The sequence below is a fragment of the Nilaparvata lugens genome, chromosome X (genome assembly GCF_014356525.2).
Source record: "Nilaparvata lugens isolate BPH chromosome X, ASM1435652v1, whole genome shotgun sequence".
Lineage (NCBI taxonomy): Eukaryota > Metazoa > Arthropoda > Insecta > Hemiptera > Delphacidae > Nilaparvata > Nilaparvata lugens.
In genome coordinates this window covers 5,184,407-5,212,338 of record NC_052518.1, presented here as the reverse complement: position 1 = coordinate 5,212,338, position 27,932 = coordinate 5,184,407, and the positions used below count along the sequence as shown (strand labels likewise).

Sequence of the window (27,932 nt, the reverse complement as noted above, 5' to 3'; positions counted from 1 at the left end):
CTTGAGTCAACAAAATTTGAAGAAGGGTCTACATTAGTAAATTTAAGTTTATTTTCTAGTAAACTTGACTTCAGGTTTGTAAAGTACATTCATTTTACACAAACGTCAAGAAAACTTGAATAATGTGAACGCTTCTTTATGGATAAAATGAAGCATTAAAAAGCACACAGATAGCATAAAACCTGGCATTGGAAGGAACGAAAGTAAATTATTATTTAGCAATAGAAAGGAAACCACTCGACAAATAAAAACGGCAACAGTGGAGAAGAGGAAGAACATAAAAAAGATAATTTGTTAGTAATTTGAGAAAAGGATAGTATAGTAAAGCGTACGCCTACAAAAATAAAGAACACTTTAGATCTTGTATCAGATGAATACACTTTATAAAAAGAATATTGCAAGGTAGGCTTGTCAAGTGCAATGATTTTCAGAAGATTTACAAAAATTGAGAAGGAGACACTAAAATACAGTTTCATGAGGAAATGTTTGTTATTCGAGTGAATAAAAGTGACAAGAAATTATTTGCAGGAAAAATGAACACTGCATTCTTGTAAGCCTTCTAGTTTGAGAAGCAACTAGTTGTTAGTAAAAGAGATAGTTCACCTTGTAGAAAGAGTGTTGATCATTTCGATAAACAGCGTTGTTAGGGTGTTCCTTTACTTCAGATGATTCCATCTACAAAATATCGTCTCAAATTAGTATTCTGTACAGAATAATAAGAATATATTTAAGTCTAATTTATTATTTAGGGCTACTTGTATTTACATGAAAATTAAAAAAACTAAGTAGGCCTCCCTTTTCAATGTACCGGATGATTCAAAAATAATGACCCAATTTTAAACTTGCCTTGAAAACAATAGTTAGAGTGGCAAATAGAAAAACAGCACTAACGGTCTATCATGGCTATTTCATGTCTCACATCAGATACAGTATCTTATTCTGGGGCAGCAACCAAACAAATCTTCAGAATATGTTTCGTAAGCAAAAGAAAGCAATCGGGGTTATTGAGGGAGCCGAATCTAGGGTTTCATGTAGGCCAATTTTCAGAAAACTCAAATTATTAACAATTCCAGCCCTTTATTTTTTGGATATTGCATCTTTTGTTTACAGTAATAAGCATAAATTCATGGAAGATAACATTTCACACAGATACCCCACAAGACATAAGATGTTTACCCTCCAGTACCCAACTCATAGACTTTCGCTCTTGGAGGGGGGACCACATTATGCTGGGCTTAAAATTTTCAACTGTTTGACGGACGAACTTAAGAGTGTTGACAGTCTAGGTAAATTTTATACAGCTCTCAAAGATACTCTGACTGAATGCTGCCCGTATTCATTAAGAGAATGTTATGAGATCTTCTCATTGAGAAATTCTCATTGAAATCCTAGAAATCAGAAATTATCCAGACGATTTTGTAAAATGAAAAACTTTCCCTTAATGGAGGGAAACCATATACTTGACATGTCGTACACCGTTTGAGCTGTGCTCATCAAGTGCGGTTTTATACGATGAAATAACAATAACAATAACAAACAGTTATATTTATTTATGAAAATGGTGTACACAAACCAATTTTACATCAAATTACTCACAGAAGTATCACGTTTATGATGATGTATTATAACTGTTACATGTGCCTTCTTTTTGAGGCTCGGACGACATCTAGACGGTAGCCAAATTCATCCCAGACTATTCGCAAGATGTCTGTCTTCTCGGACTGTAGCTACTGCATCTGTTATCCTGGTTTTGGCTTCTCAATATCAAGAGCTAAGGGAGGAACAACGTTAAAGATCGTGTTTATGTTCCTCCCTTGACACTTGATATTGAGGAGCTAAAAACCAGGATAACTGATTCAGTAGCTACAGTCCGAGAAGACATCTTGCGAACAGTCTGGGATGAATTTGGCTACCGTCTAGATGTCGTCCGAGCCTCAAAAGGAGAGCATATAGAACTATCATAATACATTAATAAAATACTGTAATTATACAATAGTCACATGAAATATTAATATATATATATATACAGTATATATAAAAACGCAGTTAGTCAAGATTACCTATGTACAAGGGCCTGGGAAGAATCAAAGACAAGGAACAATAATATATGACTCCTGCAGAAACTCATCCACAGAATAGTATGGCCTTTCAAGCATCAGCCTCTTTAACATTCCTCTGAATCTTCGTAAGTCCGCCATGTCTCTAATATCCTGAGGTAATATTATATATTTTTGGGCCCATATATTGCGGAGATTTTTCAAACATGGCGGTTCTATGAGCAGCCACTGATAGGGAGGCTGAGTGCCTTGTATTGTAACTGTGGATTTCATTATTGCGGGTGAAGTTTGGTAGGTTTTTGTGAACGTATGAACAGATCTCCAAGATATACAGTGACGGCAGTGTAAGTATCCTGCTACTCAGGAATAGTTCTCGACAGGGATATCGGGGGGGCTTACCAAAAATAACTCTTAATGTTTTTTTCTGAGATCTAAATACTTGGATGAAGAATTTTGATCTTCCCCAAAGGGTTATGCCATACTTGAGGAAAGGAAAAAGATAACCGTAATATACCACCATTAGGGCTTTGAAGCTCAATGCGTTTTTGAGCACTCGCAGAGAGAAAATAGCCGAGTTGACCCTGGAGCATATTTTTTGAATGTGTACTGACCAGTCCAATCTACTATCTAGTGTTACTCCTAGAAGATCAACAGCAACGCTCTGCTGGGGTACACTCAAATCAGCCATTATTATCACCCGCCTCATTACCTACACACAAGCCTAGAGCTCATGTGGGTATCACCCTCAGAAAAAAAAATCAACATTGGTATGCCATCCTTGTTTGTCATTAGACAAAGTAAATAACTGCATTCTTTTCTAGCTCCGCACCGTTGTAAAATCATTAATAGACTATGAAGAAATTAATGAACTACCTGAATATTTAACCAATTAAGAAACTTTCAAATAAATCATAAAAATATATATTCTCTGGGCGAGTATAATATATTTAATATATAATTGATCATTATACACAAGATTCAACAATTGATATTAAATAAGTTATTTTGGGATGACTCGAATCACAGCAATCTATTATAGAAGGCGGTGAAAATTTGAATGTGGCAACTATGCTGCTGTCCTATCATTCCACTGACTATATAACGTGAATAATTTGAACTGACTTGACGATTGAAAGAAAATAAATAATTTGAACTGAATTGAAGTTTGAAATAGAATAAATAATTTTAAGTGACTTGACGTTTCAAATACAGAGTGGTTCATAAGTCAGTTGACGCTAGCAATTTTTAAGGTCAGCTGGTGTTACAAACCAAACCACAACTGTTTAGGTTTGTTTACTAAACTTTACAGGGGACGCGACATTTGAGGACTGATTTCTAGTCCTCTACGGTCGCAGTCCTCAAATGTCGGGGCTGTGTATTGAAAAGTCCTCTACGGTCGCAGTCCTCAACTGTCGGGGCTGTGCAAAAATTAAAGAGTCCTCAACTGTCGCCTGGCGCAGGCGACATTTGGGGACTCTTTATCAGGAACCCTCTATGGTCGCAGTCCACAACTGTCGGGGCTGTGCAAAAATTAAAGAGTCCTCAACTGTCGCCTGGCGCAGGCGACATTTGAGGATTCTTTACCAGTAGTCCTCTAGGGTCGCAGTCCTCCACTGTCGCTTCTGTTCTTTTAGTAGAGTCTTCTTCTGTCGGTGTCCTCGTTTGACATCGCCCCACATCACACTTGACACAATTTAGTTTGAGGTTATGTTTAATGGTTATTCGTGACAGTGTTCATTGTTACTTGGTAAACAATGAACATAGTTAACAACAGAAGAGCGAGTCAACTGACTTATGGACCACTTGTAGAATAAATAATTTGAACTGAATTGAAGTTTGAAATAGAATAAATAGTTTGAACTGACTTGTATTTTCTTATTCCAATTAGGAGGATGGTGAGCTGCGGCGATTGTAGTGTCACTTCCTGAAGACTGAACGCTGGACAAACTTCCACTGTCCGAAGTTCTGGCTAAAGCTGGAGAAGTGGAGTGAAGAGAGATGGAAGATGTCCTTTTGGGGACTTCCGGTGGGATTCTGCTGCGACTGTTATTTTGGGAACAATAACGCTGAGGTTGCGAGAGGTGACAACTATCACTCGAAACATTGTGATCACCCATCATTTTCACACATCCTTCCTAAAAACCATAACACATAACCTAGTTAGCCAGTTTCAATCTCACAAACCTATGTGATCACCCATCATTTTCAAACCGCCTTCCTGAAAAACGTAGCACATAACCTATAGTGCGGTCCACGTTATAATGGCAGTCATAATTAGTATTGCTATCCTTGTCTATCATTCAACAAAGTGCATAGCGCTATCTCTTTCTCGCTTTGCTCTGCTGCCAGATCGTCTTTTAACAATGTAGAATTGATAATTAATTAACAAAATATTTCATCCTAATTATGAAAATTCATTAGCTGGCTAAGTCGAGCTATTCGCTAACTCCAGCTATTTGATAAGTTTGTGTTAACTCAATGCTATAGTGGTACGTTAGAAAAAAATTAACAGACGAGATAGCAGATAGCGCAGGTTTGAGTTCTCTAACTCTAGCTATCTCTGTTAAAACGGCCGTCATATGTTTATAATCCTACTTTTGAGTTATAATAAACGTTGAGTTACACAAATTATCCGCTTGGATCGCTACTGCAGTTAGCTAACAGCAGATGGTTTTAGATGGGGCGTACACAATCCAGAGTTATCAAATAGCACTTTAGCTGACTAAAACAACATTGTGAATACCCCTAGTAATTATTTTATTGTATACATTTTTGTGTCGCTCTACAGTGTCAAGTCTTTTGTTTTCCTTTAGGTATGAGATCGGAAACCGATTTGTGAGCATTAACATTCTGCATAGGCATAACAAGCCATAACATTGAATCTACTTTTCATGAAAAACATCATTAGCAACCTAATGTCATTGTCACCAACAAACTCATCTTATTTAGAATCATTTTCCATCTCACCATCGTCTGTGAGACGATTCATCATCTAAATTGCCTACTGCATATTTTCCATTTTTCCGTCAGTTGACCGATTTCTTATAATTAATTATTAGAAAAGTTGTAATATAATTATTATGTTTATATTGTAAATATGGAGACGATATAAAGGCACCTCCTTGATAAGTCCGGTGTCCCTGCAAACAGTGTCTCTAGCACTTTCAATGGATAAAATAATAGTTGACATCGCTACATTTTCACAATATACTGTACTTTACTGTACTGGCCCTTCTCATTAGATTGAAAGTTGTATTCATGAGCGAGGTCTACTGTTCGTAAACATTATTAAACCTGTAAGTTATCAGCTACCGTCTATAGAAGGCAAGACAGAGGATCGTCAACGTTGGTCTCCTATCTTTCTCCACTGCCATTATAACGTGGACCTCACTATAGTTTGTCAAAGATTCAATCTCACAAACCTATATTATTTTTTGAAAACTTGGCAGGGACCCTGACCATTCTACTGAACCAATTCACATGCGTGCCTAACCATAACTGACGTTAGCGGTAGCATATGTATAGGTTAATTGGAATGTATTTATGTTAATTGAACCCAATATTATACATGCAAGTTTTATAATTTTTATAATAACTATTGAAAACAGCAAACAATCACTATATTGTACCAGGCTATATTGTATATGTTCAGTCAGCATAGTTGTGATTAGCTAGTAGAGTGATATTGTCAAACAGTTCTACATCAAACTTCGAGTAAAACGGACGGACTCCACTGAATGTAAATCGGAGTAATAATTGTAAAATGTGTTTGAAATAAATTAAAATCTTTTCTAAAAAGTGAATTGGCAAACCATAATTTGTATTAAGAGCGTATTTGTTTTATAAATATGAATCTTTGGTCGTGCATACTACTACCGAGCATCCATCACATATAAAAGTAATATTAATTAGATAAGTGTATTTTATTTATTTTTTCTCTATCCTCATGTGAATCAGGTGAGAGTTCAATATTTGACATTTAAAATCTATTCTTCCAAAGACAGTCTGTTTTGTTATCAATCGCAAACCAAGCCAATTTTATATATTATTTTTTATTATTACTATATTGTATAATATTTATGAAAGTTTTTCTTTGTCTCAAGAGTTAAGTATTTTAATTATCAAGTTCGGCTTAACTTCGGCTGACGGCAAAATGCCACGCCTAATGGATTGTTTACTTTTGTTTTACTGTTTATTTGTTTCTTTGTTTTCTACATTGAGAACTGTTTGAATTGTTTTGTTGAATAACGTTCATTTCTATTCTATTCTCCATTCTATTAAGAGCGTAAATCGTGACTTAATAGCAGTTTTATTTGAGGCAATGACCCAAATTGAGAAATCGAAATTTAAGGCAATGACTCACTTCAAAATACAGTTAAATACTATCATAGAGACACAATAGCATAAGTAGATATCCCATTGTATAGGGCGTTTATGTCGCAACTTTTACTGTTTTACCAAGCTTATATTCCACGTACTTCTTCCATGTGAAGCTTTATGACGCTGGTAGTCTCTCATATTGTGCCGTTCATACACTCTTACCCGGTCAAAACAGTAAAAATCGACAGTAATCGGTTTGAGATAACAGTAAAAGTTGCGACATAAACGCCCTATACCATGGGATATCTACTTATGCTATTGTTTCTCTATGATACTATAAGGTAAATCACTATGGTGAATAATTAAGCATTTATAAAATCATTCAAAATTACACAAATTTGCTTAATCCCAAAACGGTCCTAATTCTAATTCAAGCATAGAAAAGTCCAAATGTAGCTAATAGGTTATGTGCCACTGCCACATTTGAAAGTAGTGGGTGTGTTATAGTAAAATTAATGCATAGAAGAAATAAAAAAGTGAAATTTATCTTTCTACCTAATCGTTCAACTATTTTTGGACCCAAAAGAAAGCTAGAATGGTGTACTAACGATTGGCTAGAACGAAATACAAGCGAAATTGATGAAATTATAGAAGCAAAGAAACAAGAGAAATTGAGTACATGAAACACTAAGGCTCAACTCACACTTACGCGACTCAGGTCGAGAAGAGACTGGACTCTAGTCGAGAGCATGTATTTCCAAATGGTGACGTCGTGGAGACTAGAATCGACTGGTCTGAGTGTCACCATTTGGAAACACATGCTCTCCACTAGAGTCCAGTCTCTTCTCGACATGATTCTCGTAAGAGTGAGTTGAGCCTAAGACAAGTTTTTACAATTCTCTGGTAAGATTGAGCTTGATCCGCAGACAACAGTGAAATAGTTATTTGTGCAACTAGTGCGCAAAGTGACAGTTTGCTGCACCGAAAGAAACGTTTACGCCCGAGCCGTAGGCGAGGGCGGAATGGTTTGTTGAGTGCAGCAGAGGAACTTTGCGCACGTATTTCACATTGAGTTTTTCCTACAGTTACCATTGAATATGAAAAGTGTGTAATTATGGGTAAAATTGCCTGAAATCCATCAAATGTTTTTCTGTGTAATTTTATTATTGATAAAAACCTTAATCCTAAAATCCTAAAGTCCTCGTTGTCCTTGGTTATAATATATAATGAATAATAATTAGCGAGTTCTGATTGGACTATTCCCATTCAGCCCGGTCGAGCGACTATGAATAATCCCATTAAAACTTATTGGAATCATATTTTCACTGTTGTGAGCGAATCCAGCTTTAGAACACACTAATCAAAATCAACTACTACGAAATAAAATCAAAATATACTACGTAAAACCATAGACTAAAGATAGCATAAGAAGATATTCCATGGTATAGGTCGCTTATGTTACAAATTTCAAGCGGATTTTTTGCCATCTCAAGCTGATAACTGTCGACCACTTTCTATTATTGCTGTTTTGATGGGGTGAGAGTGAAAGAACGGCACAAAATTAGAAACTACCAGCGTCACATAGCTTCACCAAAAAGAACTACGTGGACTAGCAGCTTGAGTTCACAGTGAAATTTGGAACATAAATGCCTAACCTAACCTTTAATACTTTTTGTGTAGTTGAGAAGTTGATATTGTGGTAATTATTCATATTGAATGAAAAAGATTATGAAATTGTCAAAAAACCACAGATTTATTGATACTTAGACCGGGTAAGATTTAGTAATAACCGAAACTGGTCTTTCTAAGTATCGATAAATCTGTGGTTTTTTGACAATTTCTTAGTCGTTTTCATTCAATTAAATACCTTAAAGACATACCGGTATCGTATACCGTAGATATACCGGATATCTTTTATGCTATGTTTTCTCTATTGAGAAAGGTTTTTTGGATGTGGAGGTGCTAAATAACAAAAACAATGACAAAGCAAAGTCAATACGAATTAACAAGAACAGGCAGAAGGAAGCAAGTTTACCTGCAAACTGTCCCTGTGGAGGCCATCTGAATCATTACCATCTGGTGGTGAATCGCTATAGCAGGTCGATAGTAAAGGTGTAGAGCGAGATGGCTGTAATGACATATTTCCAGTTACAACCATCCAAACATTCGCTAAAAATTCTTTCAACCGTAAATCGAAATAAACTTTTACTCCCCTTGAAGATAGTATGTGTTCCAAGAGCGATTAGACACTAAGGGGCGGTTTCCGAGCTCGGGATTTAGCTAAGTTCTACACTTTAAACAGCTGGAGTCAGAAAATTGGCTTTCCGAGTCAGAGCGTTAACGTAGTTGAGGACTTGAATAGACCCTGGAGTTTAGAGATCACGTAAGACCCTGGAGTATACAATTTCGCTTTCTGAGTGAAGGGCTTATAAGTCCAGGACTTGAATTAGATTCTCGCCTCTTTCCGAGTCGAGGATTTATCAAAAATCGTTAAGTCCAGAACTTAAAACAGCGTAATTTTAAACCCTCGACTGGGGTAGGATTCAAATTTAAGTTCTAGACTTAACTGAGCAAACACAATTCAGTTATTGTTTTGGAGTAGATGAAAAGCCAAATAGATGTCATGGAATACCTAAATTATTTGGATTAGTCCATCTAAATTCATAATTTATAGTTTGCAAGTTTATTTTGCAATAAAATTGTATCAGAATATGCGTAAAAAACTAACCTTATTTTACGATGAATGTGACATAACCTAAAAATGTTCAAGAAAAATAATACAAGGATTGCCTTGGAATTTATATTCCAATCTGAATGTTATTAATCAATGTCATATTCAACATATTAATAATAATAAAACAATAATAAATTATTATTCCAGTTTTTTTTCAAAACAAATAAGTTTTCAAACTCAATAGCCTAATGAAATTTTTATTCTAAAATCACTGGTTAGGATTAATGATCGATAATAGCATAACGTAAAATGGAATGTTTATTCATTCACCTTTCAAAGGTTTTGCTTTGAATAGGCCTACAAAGAAATCGAAACGTATTTTTACAAAATAGTTTGGAGAGCATGCTCATTTGAATTATCCCGCTGCAATCAGCTGTTTCCGTTTTGCTATAATGCCAACAATACAAAAGCAAAATATTGTGAATTTCCCTCATATTTACTGCGTTAAAGTCCTGGACTCAAATAAGTCGAGAACTCGATAGACCCCGGAGTTTACAAGATAAAATCGTGACTCAGAAAGCCAATTTAGACCAGAGAGCTTATTTTAGTCCTGGACTCTATAAGTCGAGAACTTATAGATCCCGAGCTCGGAAACCGGCCCTAAGTTCTAAAATACTTATATCAATAATCATTTTCATCTCATGTTTAACCGACCAAGAAAACTTTAAAAACCTGCAACTCGTCAGGATTCAAATGAAATATCTGAAATAATCTTAGCAACTAAAAGCAAGAGATTGAAGGAGATAATGCCACACCCGTATCATGCAGATATAAGTATTTCCTTTCCTAACCACCCTTACGCCCAAATCCCAATCTCCAAGCAAAGCACATGTGAAGGTTATTATTTTAGGGCGAGAACATATTAGACGTTTTTTCAGGCGCCAACCTAATCAGCCAATCGGAGAGCTTCCTATCCTGCCGACTCTGAAAACGCCGGAAAAAAGCCCTAATACGTATGATCTCGCCCTAAGTATGATTTAATTTCTCATTCTATAAAGCTATTTTAGTGTAATAACATGCGATTCAAGTTATACAATACAATAATCTTTCAAGCGCAAAATAAATTGAATTGAATATTTTGCAATCGTAGTTGAAAGCTAATAAATGACACCTTGTAGATTTCAGTGAAGATACCTTGAATATTCGAATATGACTTTGAAATGTTTCAATTTATAGTTTTAAATTCATTTATCTCTTTCCTGTATAGGGCTACTTGTAATATAAATATAAAGAAAATAAAAATCTCAGTAATGGCATAAATGACCGAAACATGTTGTGATAAAATATTTTAAAAAAAGGATACTGAGATTTTTATTTTCTTTATATTTTTAAATTCATGTTTGCTTAGAAATATAGAAATATGCGAATGAAAGATACCTTTCAGATTTCAGTGAAGATATATTGAATATTATAATATGGATTGGAATAAAGTTTGAATCATTTGTGTTCCCTTAAGGTGTAATTCCTTAGAGACGTGCCGTTCCAGACGCGCAGACTTGTCGACACTATAAGCAGGAAGCTCAAGAAGCGTCGTTACAGCCGAGGGCTGGAGCACATAAACTATAAATTCATCAGATTCGATGAATCATAAGATATGAATCGTAAAAGCAATACAGTAGTCAACGCATCTATTTCATCTTGCTTCAAAACGTTCATTCAACATAGAAAAATAATGAGTCATGGAATCTTATGAGTTTATAGGTTATGTGCTCCAGCCGTGAGAATTGTAACTTGTAACTAGGGATGGGTATCGAAAGACAAAACATCGATGTTTTTTTTCACCTTAACATCGATAAGTGAAAAACATCGAACAGTAAACATCGATGTTTTAAACATCGACGCATCGCCGTACATTTGCGGGTGATACTACGGAGACTATTATACAGAGTATTCAGAAGTAGTGTCGAACATTCTAGGGTATTGTTCCTGGATGATAGGAGACTACAAATGTCGTATTTGAAGTGTCCAAAACTCAGCGGTTATCCTTATAGCTACCATTTTCTTTTTTTCACTTAGAAATTTTTATCTCAAAATTAATTAATTTTGAAAAAATAAATACTCAAAAGCATCAGAAACGATGAATGAATAGATTTTTATTAGTATTAATAAAGTGAAAATGATACAATGTAAAGTATATGATACTTTACGCTTTTCTTGATAAAAATGATAAAACGGGGCGAAATCAATTTGATTGAACCCACAACACTTCTGTTAATAAGCTTACAGAGTATTAGTCTATTATTTTGTATAGATATAATTCAATTATTTTGGAAGTTGATTGATTCATTGGTATATTTTTTATAATTTCGAAATACTTAATAGTACAAAAAAACTTCTAAAGTGACTACAATTTTATCTGGAGCTATTGTTCCAATATTTTAACAGTTACTAACTGGAATTACAGCAATTTTGGACTTGTGGTATTCAAGTAACAGTCTCTCGAATAATTAGTATAATAAGTCAGGTTGTGACTAGAAAGATACATCAACACTATTATAGGTAGTTTACAAGATTTGTCATCTTCATTGTTAAGTCAGAAACCTCTCGGGATATCCTTGAAGATTCTGTCTGGAATTTCATCCTAAGCTAATTTTAGCAATCATTGTTACTCATATCGTATTCATCCAATACCTGATAGTTTTATTTAGGTAATGGAAATGATTAAAGTTTTTTTATATGGATATCTACACTCCTTACAATACGAGGACTTCTATTCCAGAGCTAGATTAATTGGTGTTAAACGTATGTTGAGGAAAGCACTTGTAATAAGAAAAAACTGTTTCTTCCTAAGAAACGAAGAATCCGACCTCTTATTTAATTCTAAATGAGTATCTAACCTTGACAAGAGCTACAGAAGTTATGTAAATCTACAAGAGTATCCAACAGTCTCACATAAAAATACAGAGAGCCTAAATGAAAAATTCATTTTAGTTGGGAAAAACATCGGATGACCGATGTCGAGGTAAAACCATCGATAAGTGAAAAACATCGATGTTTGATGTTGAAACATCGATGTATCGATACCCATCCCTACTTGTAACCACTGTAACGATGCGTCACGAGCTTCCTCCTTATAGCCTCACACGCCTCTAAAGCTAGGTCTATACTATCATAGAGAAAAAATAGCTTACGTTATTGTTTCTCTATGATACTATGTAGCAGAGGTCTGCTACAAGTTCAAAAAGTGACACTGAAGATCTGCTATATAGTAGTTTTAAGCCTATTTTCTCAGCTATATAGCAGAAAATGAGCTATCCAAAATTTTCGGTAAACATCAAAGAGAATCTGAGCTATATGTAGCTCTGCTACAAGTCAATTTTTGTTTATAGCAGAGCTAGATGTAGCTGCTCTGTCCTTGAAGGAGGGCTGCCGCAGCTGTTTAGTGCATGCTGGGTTTACACCGGATATACTGTAGCTCTGTCTACTTATATGTAACTCTGCTACATGCCAATTTTTGTTTATAGCAGAGCTAGATGTAGTACTCTGTCCTTGAAGGAGGGCTGCCGCAGCTGTTTACTGCTGTTTGCAGCTGTTTAGTGCCTCCTGGATTTACACCAGATAATATACTGTACTCATTTGTTGTCAGAGTGCTAGTAGGCTACTGAGCATTTCGAGCATTTCTTTTTGATTTATATATTATTGTGCGATGATGGAGAGTGAATTCGACTGGAATAGAGACAAGATTATCCAATATCTTTTTTCTCTTCTCTGTGCTGAAATATCACAGTAGCTGCGGCGAAAGCAGCGGCTGCTGCAAGAACTACCTTGCTGGGAACTGATGGATACTGGTTTATTACAAATTATATGTAGCTCTGCTACAAGTAATAGCATCAAAGTTAATTATAGCAGAGCTACATATAGCTCTGCTACATAAAATTAGGGTTAACTCTACTTACAGCAGAGGTACATCTAGCAGAGCTATATGTAGCTGACAGAGCTATATGTAGTTCAAATTTTGTATAATCTCTCCAGCAACATAGTGTAAACGTAGCTTAAGGCTGTGCAAAGGCTAAAAATAAACTTTTTACTCGTGATATTTTTCAAAGTTTTTCTATTAGTATATCATCAAGCTATCAAAATAAAAAGTTTTCTCAGGAAAACATTTTTTACTTACCTTGCCCTATTACCATAGGTAAGGAAAGTATTGTTTTCCAAAAAAATTTAAGGTACCCTAATTTCATGTTTTCTATACGTTTCATTACTTTCCTTGCCCTATTACCATAAGTAAGGAAAGTATTGCTTTCCAAAAAAATTAAGGTACCCTAATTTCATGTTTTCTATACGTTTCAAGGTCCCCTGAGTCCAAAAACATGATTTTTGGGTGTGTGTGTGTGTGTGTGTGTGTGTGTGTGTGTGTATATGTGTGTGTGTCTCTCTGTGAACACGATAACTCCATTCCTAATTAACCGATTGACTTGAAATTTTAAACTTAAGGTCCTTATACCATGAGGATTTTAATAATAAGGAATTCAATAAAATTCAATTCAAAATGGCGGATAATGGCTAAAAAACCATGTTTTTCACGGTTTTCTCGAAAACGGCTCTAACGATTTTCTTCAAATTTATACCCTAGATAGCTATTTATAAGCCCTATCAACTGACATGAGTCTCATTTCTGGGAAAATTGCAGGAGCTCCGTAATAATCCTGAGAAGAATGAATTTTGTTAAATTTCTATCACGATTTTCTCAAAAATGACTTGACCTATTTTTTTCAAATTCATACCCTGTATAGTTATATATCAGCTCTATTAACTGGCATGAGTCTCCTCCCTGAGAAATTAACAGGGGGTCCACCCCATCCTTGAGAAATTTACTTTGTAACCTCCTTCTCGTGCATGAGGTAGGTAGGTAGAGCAGTTTATTCAAAAGAACACATGTCGATATTTTATTTGTAGAACAGCTGTTTTGACAACTTTTAAAAAATCCTCAAATTTCATAATTAAAACAAAGGAAAATTTACTCTGAACACAATCACAATAGTATAATCGTAGTTTTAATTATTTAGCCGCCAATCGGCATAATGTTATTACCTAAATTATCCTCGTTAATGAGGCTTATAGGTCAATGAGCAAGGAAAGTTGTGTGAGTGTACCACACCACATTTTTTCTGATCATTACTTTTTGAGATATGAGCGCCTAAAGTTAAAGTTTTTGGGACAGAACATTTCAAATTCGGTACGATATAAATCCATGCGATTTTGAAGATGGATTCTTCATGGTATTGTTGATCAATATTCAATTTACCAAAAATAACTCAACTAAAAGTTATTTTTAGTAAATTGAATAACTTTTCCAAAAATTGATATTTTCAGAAAATTTTTGTTTTACTAGATAAACAATACCATGAAAAATCTATCCTCTAAATCTCATGTACCGAATTTGAAATGTTCTGTCCCAAAAATTTCAACTTTAGGCGCTCATATCTCAAAAAGTAATGATCAGAAAAAAAATGTTTTCCTGAGAAAACTTTTTCATTTTGATAGCTTGATGATATACAAATCGAAAAACTTGGAAAAATATCACGAGTATAAAGTTCATTTTTAGCCTTTGCACAGCCTTAAGGAATTGTACCTTTAGAAAAAATATAAAATATGCGAATAAATAATACCTTGTTGATTTCAGTGAAGATATCTTGAGGCGAATATTCACAGTAATAGGTGAGATCACAGCGTCCAGAATGGGAACGAGAGAGAGAGGACGAACTGTTGAGAGGAGTGGTGGTTGGGGGTGCACGTTCCCTCTCTCTCATGGACATGGACCGCACCGGCATGGGATGGTGTTGCGGGGGGGTTTCACTTGCTCCAGTGCCCGCACTATTCGATGATTCATCTTCGGCAAATCCCACCAGACGTCTACTCAGCCTTTTCTCAGCCTTGGCCATTGCCGTAATCGCTGCAAACTTCTTAAGCAAGGTGTAATGTCGGAAAGCTCGCTGTATTGTAAGAGCTGCATTGCGCGCTTTCACACCTCCGTACTTTCTTTCAAGCAGTTCAATCTGTTTGTCTAGAAGATCTTGAGAAAGTTCATAACTGAAACAAAATTCAAAAATGCATTTATTAATATAATAAATATATCTTAACAGCTAGTGAAATCTTGAGGAGATGATACCAATGAAAAACGTATCTACCCATTATCATTCAGTCGGTCCCGGCTGCCTGAAAATCAGTCGTTAGGTCATGTCAGAGGCCCTGAAATTGATCAGTTGCGACCTGAAAACTCTGACACCAGACAGGTCACACGATATTATTATTATCATCCCACCCTTTTCCCATCTCATTTGGGTCGGCTCTCCTAATCAACTTGCACCAATATTCTCTGGCTTTTGTCATTTCCAGATTTACGCCCATCGTCTTCATATTGATACATATTGTGCTCGCCCAAGTCGTAGGGAGGGGGGGGGGAGGTGACCTCGGCCTGTTGATCTCAGCGGTGCTGATTATCGCCCTTTTAGTCATGCGGTCGCATCACATGGCCAAACCATCCAAATCGACTCTAGCAGATCTTCCTGTATTGGTGCAACCTTGAATTCATTGCGAACCTTATCCATCAGGGTCACACCTCCAGCCCACCTAAAGCTATGTACACATGGTAGCGTCGCACCGCGCGGTGCGACGCGCGTTCAAAATTCTGCAGTTGTACACATGCGAGCGTTTTATACGCGACGTCCACCTCCAGTTTAGCAATGGAAGTTGAAGAGGTAACATGTATGTGGCTTGTGTATCGTAGATATAAAGCGAGAAAACGAGGGCAAAGAAACTTTTGGGTTCACCCTATTTTGACCGATAGATTAACGCATGGTGCTTTTGTGACACTTTACCCTAACTTGAGGAAATACGAACCCAAATTTTTAACTATTTGCGAATGTCGATATCATCTTTTGACGAGTTGTTGGAGATCGTAAAAGACGACTTGGCATCAAGTTCTTGTTCTGTTCTTGTAATCAGGACTCGCCATATCCCATATGACATGTCGACTTTTTACTTCTTCTATAAACAATTCTGTGTCAAAATTGTTCATTTCCATGGCTGCACACTGAACAGAGTTGCTGTAAAATCACTACACAAAACAAGTGAACTAGATCACTGCTCTCATGTGTACAGTCCAACTGACTGTAGTGTACTGGGAACTGCGTTGTCGCCGCGCGGTTCAGGTTGAAAGTCTGGGCGGCGCAGTGCGCGGCGCGTCCACATTTGAGTGAGTGGTGCATGTGGACGCTGCCATTATCTCCATTGTATATCGCACCGCGCGGTCGGACGCGCGTCTCAAACCGCGCAGTGCGACGCTATCATGTGTACATAGCCTAAGCAGTCGCATCTCTGTACAGTGCATCTCCTGTTCCTCGCCAACATTCCGCAGCATACAGAAGGGCGGGACGAACTGCTCTCTTGATATATTCCCCTTGATGCGAACAGGCATTTTTGAGTCACAGAGCACCCCAGTCAGTGATCTCCACTTTTGCCACCCTGCTTGGATCCTGTTTTTCATGTATTCTTTGGTGCTCGACTCATTAGTTATTACGGAGTCAAGCTGCCAAGCTACTTGAATTTGGATATCACCTATTTGTGGTGAGGATAAGTTTGCGTCCACACCAGAGAAAACATATCCACTAATGAGAAAAAGTCAGTTATTAATGTAATAACTTTACAATAACAGCGTGTGGAATCTTGAGGAGATGCTACCAATGAAAAACACATAAGAGCATTTCTTAGACCAGTTATAGAATAGACACGCTGGGAAGTCTAGCCTCTGAAGCCAACATCTACGGCCAGATCACCATATCGTGACGTCAGTATCGGATAGAAAACTTTTCTTCAGAGTTTGTTTACATTGTTTTCTATCCGATGCTGACGTCACGATATGGTGATATGGCAGTAGATGTTGCCTTCAGAGGCTAGACTTCCCAGCGTGTCTATTCTATAACTGGTCTAAGGTGCAATTCAGCTTGAGCATAGAGATAGCCCACCATGTTTTTTTAATGCCAGATTTTTAATCAGATTTCCTTCTACGCTTCTTAAATTCATAATAAAAATATCTAAAAAAGAAGTTTGTATAGCTGATAATTAATAATAGTGGAATTATTCTTATTCATTAATTTTATTCTATTGGATTTATTATAATAATTATAGAAAATAACTAGTCTCCTTGAAATCTTTCTTTCAAATTATACACGACTAGTTTCATGATATTTCAAATTTATTATTTGAAAACGGAACACTTGAGAATGTTATAAATGTCGAAACTAGTCGTCTATAATTTATAAGAAATATTTCAAGGGTACTAGTTATTTTGTATAACTGAAAAATCAAGTAGACCTATTAAAATGCTTCATCAGAATTAATAATGAATAATATATCAATATCAATAACATGCAGTTAGTAGCCTATATGATTATAGTTGAGACATGATCATTCTCTTCATCTTATAAAGCAAGATATGAAGAAAAACGTCGATTTCAACAATTTCTTTAAACAATTGCATTACATGCAGGTGTTATACGTTACATTTATACAAATGCAACATATCAAGCCATTTGAAAGCTCCGTATAAAAGATTTCTTCATCTCTGGCCCAAGAATTCATCTGTCCATGAGTATTTGAAATCTTGATGAACGCGAACACACTCGTCTCACAGTATTCAGCCCTGATTATGGTATCAAGTATAGCTTGTATATTATATAAAAAATTGAGAAGCTTTCAAGGAGCGAACTAGATAAAAATTTTATTGCCAAGAACAGATTATGAATTATCAAGCTACGGTATAGTTAAAATTATAGTGAGGTACACGTTATCATGACAGTGGAAAAAGATACAAAACATATGAAATTGCTAAATGTCTAGCATCTTACATACAAAATCTGTTAGTGTTGATTAATAATTAATTGTGAGTGGATCTTTGTAATTTTAAAAGAATCGATGACAATAGAGGAGATTATTTTTGTAGTCAATTAACAGTCTGTTATTGTTGTGTTTCAGACGAATCACCTATCAAACATAGATGTTTTCTAACCCACCTTGAATTATACCACAACTGAAAATAATATTGGGAAAAAAAGGATTCTCTTCAGTACTTGTATATTTACATAGCCTAACCTAATTTTCCATACCGCTGGAATATCACAAAGCTTGTGAAAACAGTTTTAAGGTGCATTTTCGTTTGTGCGTAAATTTCCGCAGTCGACGACGACAAGCATTGTTGACATTCATATTGTCCAAATTTCAAGTGTGCTAGAAAGGCTGATCGAATAACTTTCCATTATTTGTCTTTATTATTAAAGAATTAAACATTTCTAATAATATCAACATATTGCCATTTAAAAGTATAAAAAGTATAAGCTCAACCTGCCCCATTAAAACATAATCTTTTAGGTTATGTAGACAAATTGAAATCTACCCAATGTGAGATTGTCTCCCTGTCGTGGTCGACGTTGGCATTTACGCACAAACGAAAACCCAGCTTTAGAAGTGAACTTTCAAATTTTATTTTCCTTATTACAAGACTCATATTTTAATAAACTAGTAGTTCTGTGAACAGTAGACATCACGCAGTATCCTCATCCACAAGTACCTGATTGAAACTATAGACCTTATGGAAATACAGCAATAGACTGGCTTCTCCACACATCTGTGTAATCACTTGTCAGCTGATTTATGATGAATAACTATAGTCTGATTTTTACTCTAATGTTGGCGTATGAAGGAGGCTCGTTTTTCCTTGTATACTATCCTTGAAATGCAAAATTTCCAAAAACCTTGTATATACGTCGACGCGCAATTAAAAAAGGAACATACCTATCAAATTTCATGGAAATCTATTACCGCGTTTCGCCATAAATGCGCAACATATAAACATTCAAACATTTAAACATCAAGAGAAATGCCAAACCGTCGACTTGAATCTTAGACCTCACTTCGCTCGGTCAACAAATCCCTATAAAGGTTTAAGACATCTGTAAAGCAGGAACAGCTGATTAAAGATGTCAAAAAGTAACCGAACTTAGCACAGCTTGCATATAAAAACTTCTGTCTGCCCAGTGTGTAAGTACTAACCCTGTATACAGCGGGGTTCACACACAACAGTGACAGTGAAAATAAACTGTCACTTATTAATAATAAATAAATAACAATTCCCAAGAGTTCTAATTGGATTATTCACACTCAGCCCGGCCGATTGAATATGAATTATACCATTATATCTGATGGCAATTATATTTTCATTATTCACTATCACTGTTGTGTGCAAATCAAGTTTGAGGAGACAGTTTCTACATGAATTACGACTGTTTGGATGTAAAATTGGAAATAATTAATTTTTCTACTTACACATTACTTTGTACTCTGGATCTTTTGAGGACATCACCATTATTCCTTACTGACCCTTTCTTCATAAGTCCTTGTGAAGACCACATATGACACGGAAAAACATTACTAGGTGGCATTGATAGATCGTTTGCATCATCGCTGTAATTAAAACAGGAAAAATTAGGTTATTTGTAGACTGAGTAATCTTATTTCGATTTATTTCCTCTTCAATGATACATACATTTTTGAACAACAGTAATAATAATACAGAGAATGATTGGCTACAGTGACTGTGTGCGGAGAAGAGAATCTGCTTTAATTACTTATGCTTGTGATTTTTTATTACTTGATCGAACTAGACCTGATCAATTTTTTGTATTCCAGTCACATTTGGATTCTAAATTAAGAACTCAAAATCACCACCAAAATATTCCACATTTATTCCATATCAATCGATTTAATTTCGTTTGTATGTTAAAATCGACAAGTTTGGATGTCTGGACCTACTTTTAATTTGGAATAAGCCCAATGCTGTAGTGAGGTCTACAATAAGGTGCGTACATGATATACGCGCCGCGAACATGAGCAATTTACTTTTAATCAGCTGATGCCAAGCTTTTTATATCTGTATCTTACCGTTTCTGTAAAAATACAGATATAGTCAGCTGATTAAAAGTTTATTGTTCATGTTCGCGGCGCGTATATCTGTACGCACCTTTACAATGACAGCATTTGATTAACATGTTGCTATCGTTGTCTATCATTCGACAAAGCTGATAGCGTTATACTTTCTAGCTCCGCGACGTTGCCAGATCGTTTTTAACAAAGTAGGAAAATTATCAATCCACAAAATACGTTTTCTTGTGGAATATAACTGATCATTCCAAACCCAGCAACTAGTGTGTGGACTTCGTAGCCTTGCTGCTCATAAATCAGTGGTTAAACTGCTGGGATTTGTCATTGACTCCAAAGTGACATGGGCAGGCCACATTGATGGAGTTTGCACCAGGCTGGGTGCATAGACTCAGAGCCCTTCTCAGCAGAGAAGATCTGGTGATGGTATACTTTGCCCTTTTCCATTCCAATCTGCTGTATGGACTCTTGCTGTGGGGGCATGCGGCGGGCTGCAAGAGTGTGCTGATGCTCCAGAAGAAAGAATTTTGAGTGAGCACCTCAGCAGGGAATCGTGTACACTGTGGGCCTATCTTCATTGAACTGGGCATCCTTACGGTCTTCAACCAATACACACTGTCACCTGGTCATATATATGAATCATATATTTATTTCATATTGATCAGGATTTTAAAGTTTTTAAATTAAAAGTTCAATGAACAGTATTTTGTCTTTGAACAATCTTTTGTCATCGACAGAAAGATTGTTTTATTTTATTTGTTGTCAATATTAACATTAGCTTCTCTCTGTTTTTAATAACAAACGTGCGTTTGTGCGACAGATACAAATATGTACTTGAGATGGCTTTCATGTTTGGCATTGACTGAGTTTATATTAATACCCAAAATTTAGCTTTTGGAGGCAGAGTTCGTTCGTTAGGACTGTGAGTAAAGTCCGGCTGTTCTGGTGAAAAGGATAGATTTTGCTCTTGTTTTACAATACAGTTTTCCTGTCGCAGTTCGGGCATTTTAAAGAGAATTGTATTATTGAATAAGACGGGATCTGGACCCATTTCACTAGATCAGTTTTATTTTGATTTTTAACTAATAATTAACGTCGCGTTTCAACTAGGGAATGCCAAAGGGGGTAGCCATCTTCAAAAGGTAGGTGTTATCCTTTTTGAGTTTTCTTTGTTAATTAATCACTGTCTCTTTCTTCAAAACGCATTCATTTATGGTCTAATTACATCAGCACTTTGAAAAAAAAACGAAACGTTAACTATGAATAAAATTGAACTAAATATGAAAAAAAACAGCAACCACTCCGTACATAGTTCTAAGTTTTGTGTAAGTGTGTGTGTGTGTGTGTGTGTGCGCATGTGTGTGCGTATGAATGTGTGCGCATATGTGAATATGTGTGCGTATGAATGTGTGCAAGAATGATTATAAATATTGACATATTGATTTATTTCAATATAATACCATATTCAATTATTATGTTCTTCATTATATATTTAAATTTGTATATAAATATTTATTATATATATTCAAGTGTCCCCACACAGGGTAGCCTATGGGGAACACATATTAGAAATTAGGAAACAATATTGTATTTGATTTTTGGAATGCATTTGATTGTTTAATTATTTTTTTTTGAATAAAGAATTTGAAATTTCTGAATTACTAAAAAAAAATTCGGAATAACTACTAATCATAGACATAAAGATTGTATCTTTAGCAGCAAGCAAGTAGATTCCCCATTAATTTCATTTTAATATTTTTTCTTATAATAAAGTAATCTTGATTGTTTAAATGTAAATATATGATAAAGTTTCATTAAATTTTATAATAACTGTTCACCTTTGATTTTATCTTTACACCCACCCAATCTGATGGTTATAGTTTCAGTCTATCTTTATCGTAATTACATATATAGTTTTCTTTCCCCCGTTACATATTTGGTGGAGGTTCTCATGTTGCTTACAATATTGTCTAGTCTGCTGCATGTTAAGGACCCCGAGGGCAGTCATGTGCTGAGGGCTGATCATCATGTGTATGCTACAAGGAGGAGATTGGACATTGACATACCGCGCTGCACAACCAAAAATAGGAAGGACTCCTTCCCAATATTTGCACTGCGCCTGTACAATGACCTGCCTGCTAGTGTGACGAACCTGCAGTGTATTGCCTTTACTAATTTATTTGTCCTGCGAAACATCATACGCTAAGTACCCCTAGAGACGGGAAGAGTCCTATATTTTGCATTGATTTATTCACACATTTCTTATGGCATTGAACTTTGGGGAGCTACAACTTTGCAGAACATGAAAAAATATTTATTTTGCAGAAAAGGGCAATAAGATACTTAGCAGGTTTAGCCTTTAACCACACTTGCCGAGATGCATTCAGAAATCTTTCAGTTCTCAAAGTTCCTTGTATTTTCATTTATAAAGTAATTATGTTACTGGGAAAAAATATAAATAACTTCACAAAAAATTCAGATGTTCACCATCATAATACTAGGTATAGAAATAATATCAGTGTTCAGTATCATAGACTTTCTCTTTATAAGAAAAAGCCCAGTTATATTGGTGTGAAATTATTGAATAGGCTGCCAACTCATTTAAATCCGACCTTTAAAACAGACTTATTTGAGTTCTTAGTTGATAAGAGTTACTATAGTATTGATGAATTTTTAAATGGAATGTAGTGTGTTTCAATGTTATTTATGTATACCAATGTAATTTTAATGTATGATTTACATAATAACTTGCCGTGTGAATGATCTTTTATAGAGTTTTTTGACTGTAAATCTTCCTGGCGTAATTCAACTGTATGGAAATTTTCTGTATTATTGTTGGATAAAATGAATATTCTAATCAATTCTGAATATTCTATTCTTTAAAAACAGAGTTGAGATCTGGCTGAAAAGAAACCCATTCTGCTCAGTCAATGAGTATTTTGATGCATACAAGAACAATATAGTTTGACCTGTCATCTTGCTTTTTTGACGCCATCGATCCAGTTAACTGGTCATGGATGTAGAAGGAGGATTTAATGAGAATGAACAGTTGATATTACATCAGATATGACGGTATCAGCTGTCCTCTATGCAAGGCAGAGAATCGGCAACGCTGTTCTATCTTTCTCCACTGCCATTATAACATGGACCTCACTGTAAATAGTGTCCTGATTTATAGTTTTTATAATTTCGTAAGATAAAATATGATTCAGTCTAAGCTGTTTGATTATAGAGTACGATTGACGATGACGTACATTATTCTAGGCAAGGAATGAATAATTTTACCTCTCTTTGCTACCGTGCATGTTTCCATTGATGTAGCCTTGATGATGATTCCTCTCCTTGACAAACGTACCACCTCTGTAAAGGAAAAATAAGTAAGACAGTTGCAATCTAGTTGAATTTGCTTACAAGTTCTGTACTACCCAAACCTTTGAATTAGTACATTAAAAATTTAAATGTTGTGTACGGTATATTTAATCTCGTAATGGCATCCTCTATCTAGATGTCGCATTGCGGTATCTTGTGGTCCATTTACTAAGAACCTCAAATATCATTTGAATTTTCCAAATTATAACGTTCTATTTATGCTGACTTGGTTTGCTTTCCAACTACCTTGCAAGTGTACTTTAACTGGCTACCCCACATTTTTCAAAACTACTAATAGTTCAATTTCAGATTTGAGAAAAAGTCAGAATAGTACTCAAGTGATCAGAATCATTGTGTTCTGCTGTTATTATAAATAAATATATTTATATAGGTTTATAAACAGGATCACTACGGTACATGAAATTGTTCAGCATTTTCTTTAAAAACCATAATTATGGGCTACATAATATTTATGGTTGTAGTGGAGATATTGCAACTCAAATTGATTAAAACCAGAAAATTTAAGACATCTGGGGTGAGCAGTAAGGTAAATTTTATTTCTTGCTGAAGATTAGGCATGAATTTGAGATAACTCATATGGGCAATTCACAAATACATAATAATATTCACTATTATCTCTTGAAGAATTTCAAAAAAAATACTCAAAATGAAACTAAATTAATTCTAACATGTTTCTGGAAAACAGAGCTGCTGGAATCGTAGCAGTTGTAACAAACCTAATTATTCTATTCTCACCTGTCATCATGAATCCTTTTCAAATCAGCTATTTCGAGTTCAAATTTAAGTCGACTCACTTCACACAGTAGCATATTTCTTTCACTCATGACAGATTCCAATTTGTTCTTCAGCTCTTCAATTTCCTGCTGCTGTTTGTTAATCAAACTTTTTTCATCATCTGATAGAGAGACTTGACTTTCACATTGGTGATTGGTAGTGGTATTCGTATTTATGTTTGAAGTTTTAAAGTCACTTTCAACACTCATGGTTCTAGTATAATTCGTACAAATACTCCATTATTGGCTTTTCAGCAAAAAATAAATTCAAAGATATCAAACATATTTCAACTAGGTTGGATCTATTATTTTATGAATAAACACGAACTAACTATAGCCGTCATGGATCGATCGTCGTGAACTGAACAGCTTCTGCCTACTGATAGTTGGTGAGAGAATAATGAGCATGTAAAAGGAATTAAGAGTACTCAAGGAGGCATTCCAATTATTTTACAACTTTCATGCTCTTCTATTAGAAAATACTTCAATTTTAATTCTATTAAGTAGCTTAAAAATACTGATCTTGAGATATTCGTCTTCGAAAAATGAATTGAAATGATATAGTTGAACAGCCCTAACCTATAAAAATATTAATTCGATGTATCACTATTTGTCTAAGAAATTGATAGTAAAAATATCTATTATTTTTTTGCAAAATAGAAGTAGCATACAAATCAAAGGAGTATAATGAATGAAACGAAATTATATCAAGAACAGCTATGTACTGACGCGTTTGAATATTATTTCAACACCATTTCAGCGTACGTGATGGCTGTAGACAGAGCTGCTCCGTATCTTTTTTATTCTGCCTAGGATACGGCTACGCAAGCACATGACTGACTACTTGTTCTGGAGTAGATTATAAAGCTGGATTTGCACACAACAGTGACAGTGAACAGAGAAAATAGAATTATAACTATTCTTGATGACACTACACTACTTATTCTGCTTCACTACAAAAAACTCATTCTGAAAGTACTTCTAAACTTATTAAACTTCAGATTTCACTAAAGAAAAACCATGTTCTGTGCATTTCAATAGATGGATCTCTCAAGAAAAATGAATGGATTTGTCACATGAGGTTAGAGGATGAGTATTATAGTATTATGGTTGGAAAAAGGTTAGGTGTTAGGCTGACCACTAAAAGATAGGCTCACCCTATAAAAAATATGGTATACTCATGTCAAAATCAGTATGCTTGTAGAAGCGAACCTAACCTAAAAAAGCATAGTGATGATACAAAGTTTACATCAGTCAAAATGACTTGAACAATTTCTAAAATGGATTAATCCATCAATAACAGCAATAAATTACTTGGAAATCACAAATTTATTTGATACAAGAATAATTCAACCTCAAATTGAACTGTGAAGAAAAAAACAACCTCAGATGCCTCCAAAACCTGCTCAAGCTCAGCACTCACTAACAGTAAAGATGTATCATCCACAAACATCATAGAGGAACCGAGGTCATCAAGGTCATTAATCATGACTAGGAACAGTTTAGGCCCCAGCATCGAACCAGCACATCAAAAGTCATACGTAAGAGTCTGGGAGCTTTCACCACATTAGGAGACAAGCTGCTGAGTCCCTCCAGAAAGGTAGGAGCCCAAGATGGTAAGGACTGAGTCCCTTAGACAAAAGAAACTCAGTTTTCTGAGTAGAATGCTATGGCTCACAGCAGCATCAATCCACTCACTTAATTGGTTCTCTGCACCCACTGTCAATCTCCCAACTTGGAAGTCAAATTGCCTCCTCAAAGAAAGCCTCCAGCTGAGGCTTGATCACTGCCTCGATCAACTTGCCCAAGACAGGAGTTATAGAGATTGGCCTGAAGCTATGAAAGCTCTCATAATCACCCTTCTTGAAGACAGGGACAGTTATTTTTGAAATCAGGAAATTTTCCAGACCTCAAGCACTCCTTGACAGATGCAGAGAGAAGAACTGCATTGATATCCACAACCTCTTAAAGCATACTCAAAGACATGTCAAAAACATCTGGGCTTATACAGAGTATGAAGGCGCATATGCTTTTCTTTAAGGCAACTGTTGTGGTGAGACAAAAGAAGGATTATTCCATCCAACAGCATCAGTAGGGCACTCACTATTCACAAGTCATCTGGGCTTGCAAAGTCAATCCTTTTCTGTGGCATCTTTGATCTGCTACTTTGTGGTTCCTTGCTAACTGATTTCAGCTGAATTAGGACAATACTTGAAGGATCTGCAGCTTGTCACTAGAACTGTGTGACCCTCAGTATTAAGTGAAGCTGCTGGATTTTGTTTTGAACCGCAAACTCAGCTGGGACAGTTATTTACAGCAGCTAACCAGCCAACTCTCCCGCATTTGTTTCCTGCTGCTCAAGATGAGGGGCCTGGTGACTGAGAGATATCTTGTGATGATGTATCTCGCTTTTTCCATTGCCTCATAACCTAATGGATTGCTCCTGTGAGGTCACTGAACAGGAGCTGCTGATGTTCTGAGAGGGCTGTGAGAATCATAACTGGCACAAACCATTTTGTCCACTGCAAGCCCATTTTTGCTATAATATTATGATATAATCATAAACTCAAGGAATATTGAAACAATATATATCATTATATGAACAAAAACAAAACTATAGTAAGGTCAAGGTTATAATGGCAGTGTTTGATTAGCAATGATATTGCTATCCTTGTCTCATCATTCAACAAAGCGGATAGTGCTATCTCTCTCTCGCCTTGTTCTGTTGCCAGATTGTCTTTTACCAATGTAGAATTGATAATTAACAAGATATTTCATCCTAATTATGAAAATTCATTATGAAATTATTATTGAAAAATATAATTGATTGTTACATTTCAAACGAGGATGAACAGTTAATATATCACATTAAACATCAATAACTCTGTATCAGTTACCGTCTATAGAAGGCAAGACAGAGGATCGACAACATTGATCTTTCTTTATTGCCATTATAACGTGGACCTCACTATATGAACAAACTCAGCTGATACGAGCTATGCTGGAGCAGTGAGTAGTTCTCTGAGTAAACAATAGTTGTCCTGAATCAGTATTGGGATCAAGACATAATTCTGTGAGAGATTAGTTTAGTTCTAAAATTTAAAAGGCAGTAGTAGTTCTCCACATTTCAAAATGGCAGCCAGTCGTAATAGGTACTCAAAATTATTGTGGGTTTGGGTGCTTGGCGTGTTTATAAATTGATCTAATGAATATCTTTCAACTCTGTTTTCAAGAGTAATTAAGTTAATCAAAATTTTCATCATAATCCCCTTATTCTGGTTGTGTTTGTGGTTTTGACTAGTAAATTGAGACTATAAGTTCGAATTTAATGACTGAAGTAAAATATTTATTCTTCATTTTGGAATTGGAAGTTTTAGCATTTATTAGGCAATTGTGAACTTTACTTTACTTCCAGTTTATTTGCAATATGTTGAGCCTTTGTGACCGGTCTGTTCTCAACATATAATGTTGAACTACTATTGATAGTGAGTGAAAACTAATATTTGTATGTGGTTAAAGTTCGTGACAAGATGAATTATTCAGTGCAAGAATGTTGACTAGAGGAATGTCTTATTCTTAATGCTCAATGCATCCAATTAATTCTTATAATATTATAACCAGGTATGTAATTTATTGACTATCTACGTAATTACTGTAAATTTAATAGCAATCTACAGTTTGGTTATTTACTATCTATTTTCATTTCTCGCAGACTTTGAACATATT

General features: G+C 35.5%; 2 protein-coding genes across 6 annotated transcripts in view; one reads left to right on the top strand and one right to left on the bottom strand.

Moving 5' to 3' along the window:
• Positions 1 to 24,764, bottom strand: part of LOC111060112 (IQ motif and SEC7 domain-containing protein 1) — a 56,203-nt gene extending 31,439 nt beyond the window's left edge. Inside the window, exons 1-7 of one of the 5 annotated variants that reach the window (XM_039442284.1) lie at positions 24,169 to 24,752; positions 23,329 to 23,403; positions 19,432 to 19,569; positions 14,721 to 15,141; positions 8,413 to 8,505; positions 3,923 to 4,192; positions 604 to 675 (exon numbers count right to left, since the gene is read on the bottom strand). In XM_039442284.1, coding sequence (XP_039298218.1) covers positions 604 to 675; positions 3,923 to 4,192; positions 8,413 to 8,505; positions 14,721 to 15,141; positions 19,432 to 19,569; positions 23,329 to 23,403; positions 24,169 to 24,416 — 1,317 coding nt within the window. In that variant the 5' untranslated portion in view covers positions 24,417 to 24,752. Of the gene's footprint in view, positions 1 to 603; positions 676 to 3,922; positions 4,193 to 8,412; positions 8,506 to 14,720; positions 15,142 to 19,431; positions 19,570 to 23,328; positions 23,404 to 24,168 lie in introns of all 5 variants that reach the window. The other 4 variants (XM_039442285.1, XM_039442286.1, XM_039442287.1 and 1 more) reach the window with 4 other exon arrangements.
• Positions 24,765 to 27,300: 2,536 nt separating this feature from the next.
• Positions 27,301 to 27,932, top strand: part of LOC111060129 (protein BCL9 homolog) — a 34,104-nt gene continuing 33,472 nt past the window's right edge. The window contains exon 1 of the mRNA XM_039442283.1: positions 27,301 to 27,827. The gene's annotated coding sequence lies outside the window, so the exon portion shown is untranslated. The remainder of the gene's footprint in view (positions 27,828 to 27,932) is intronic.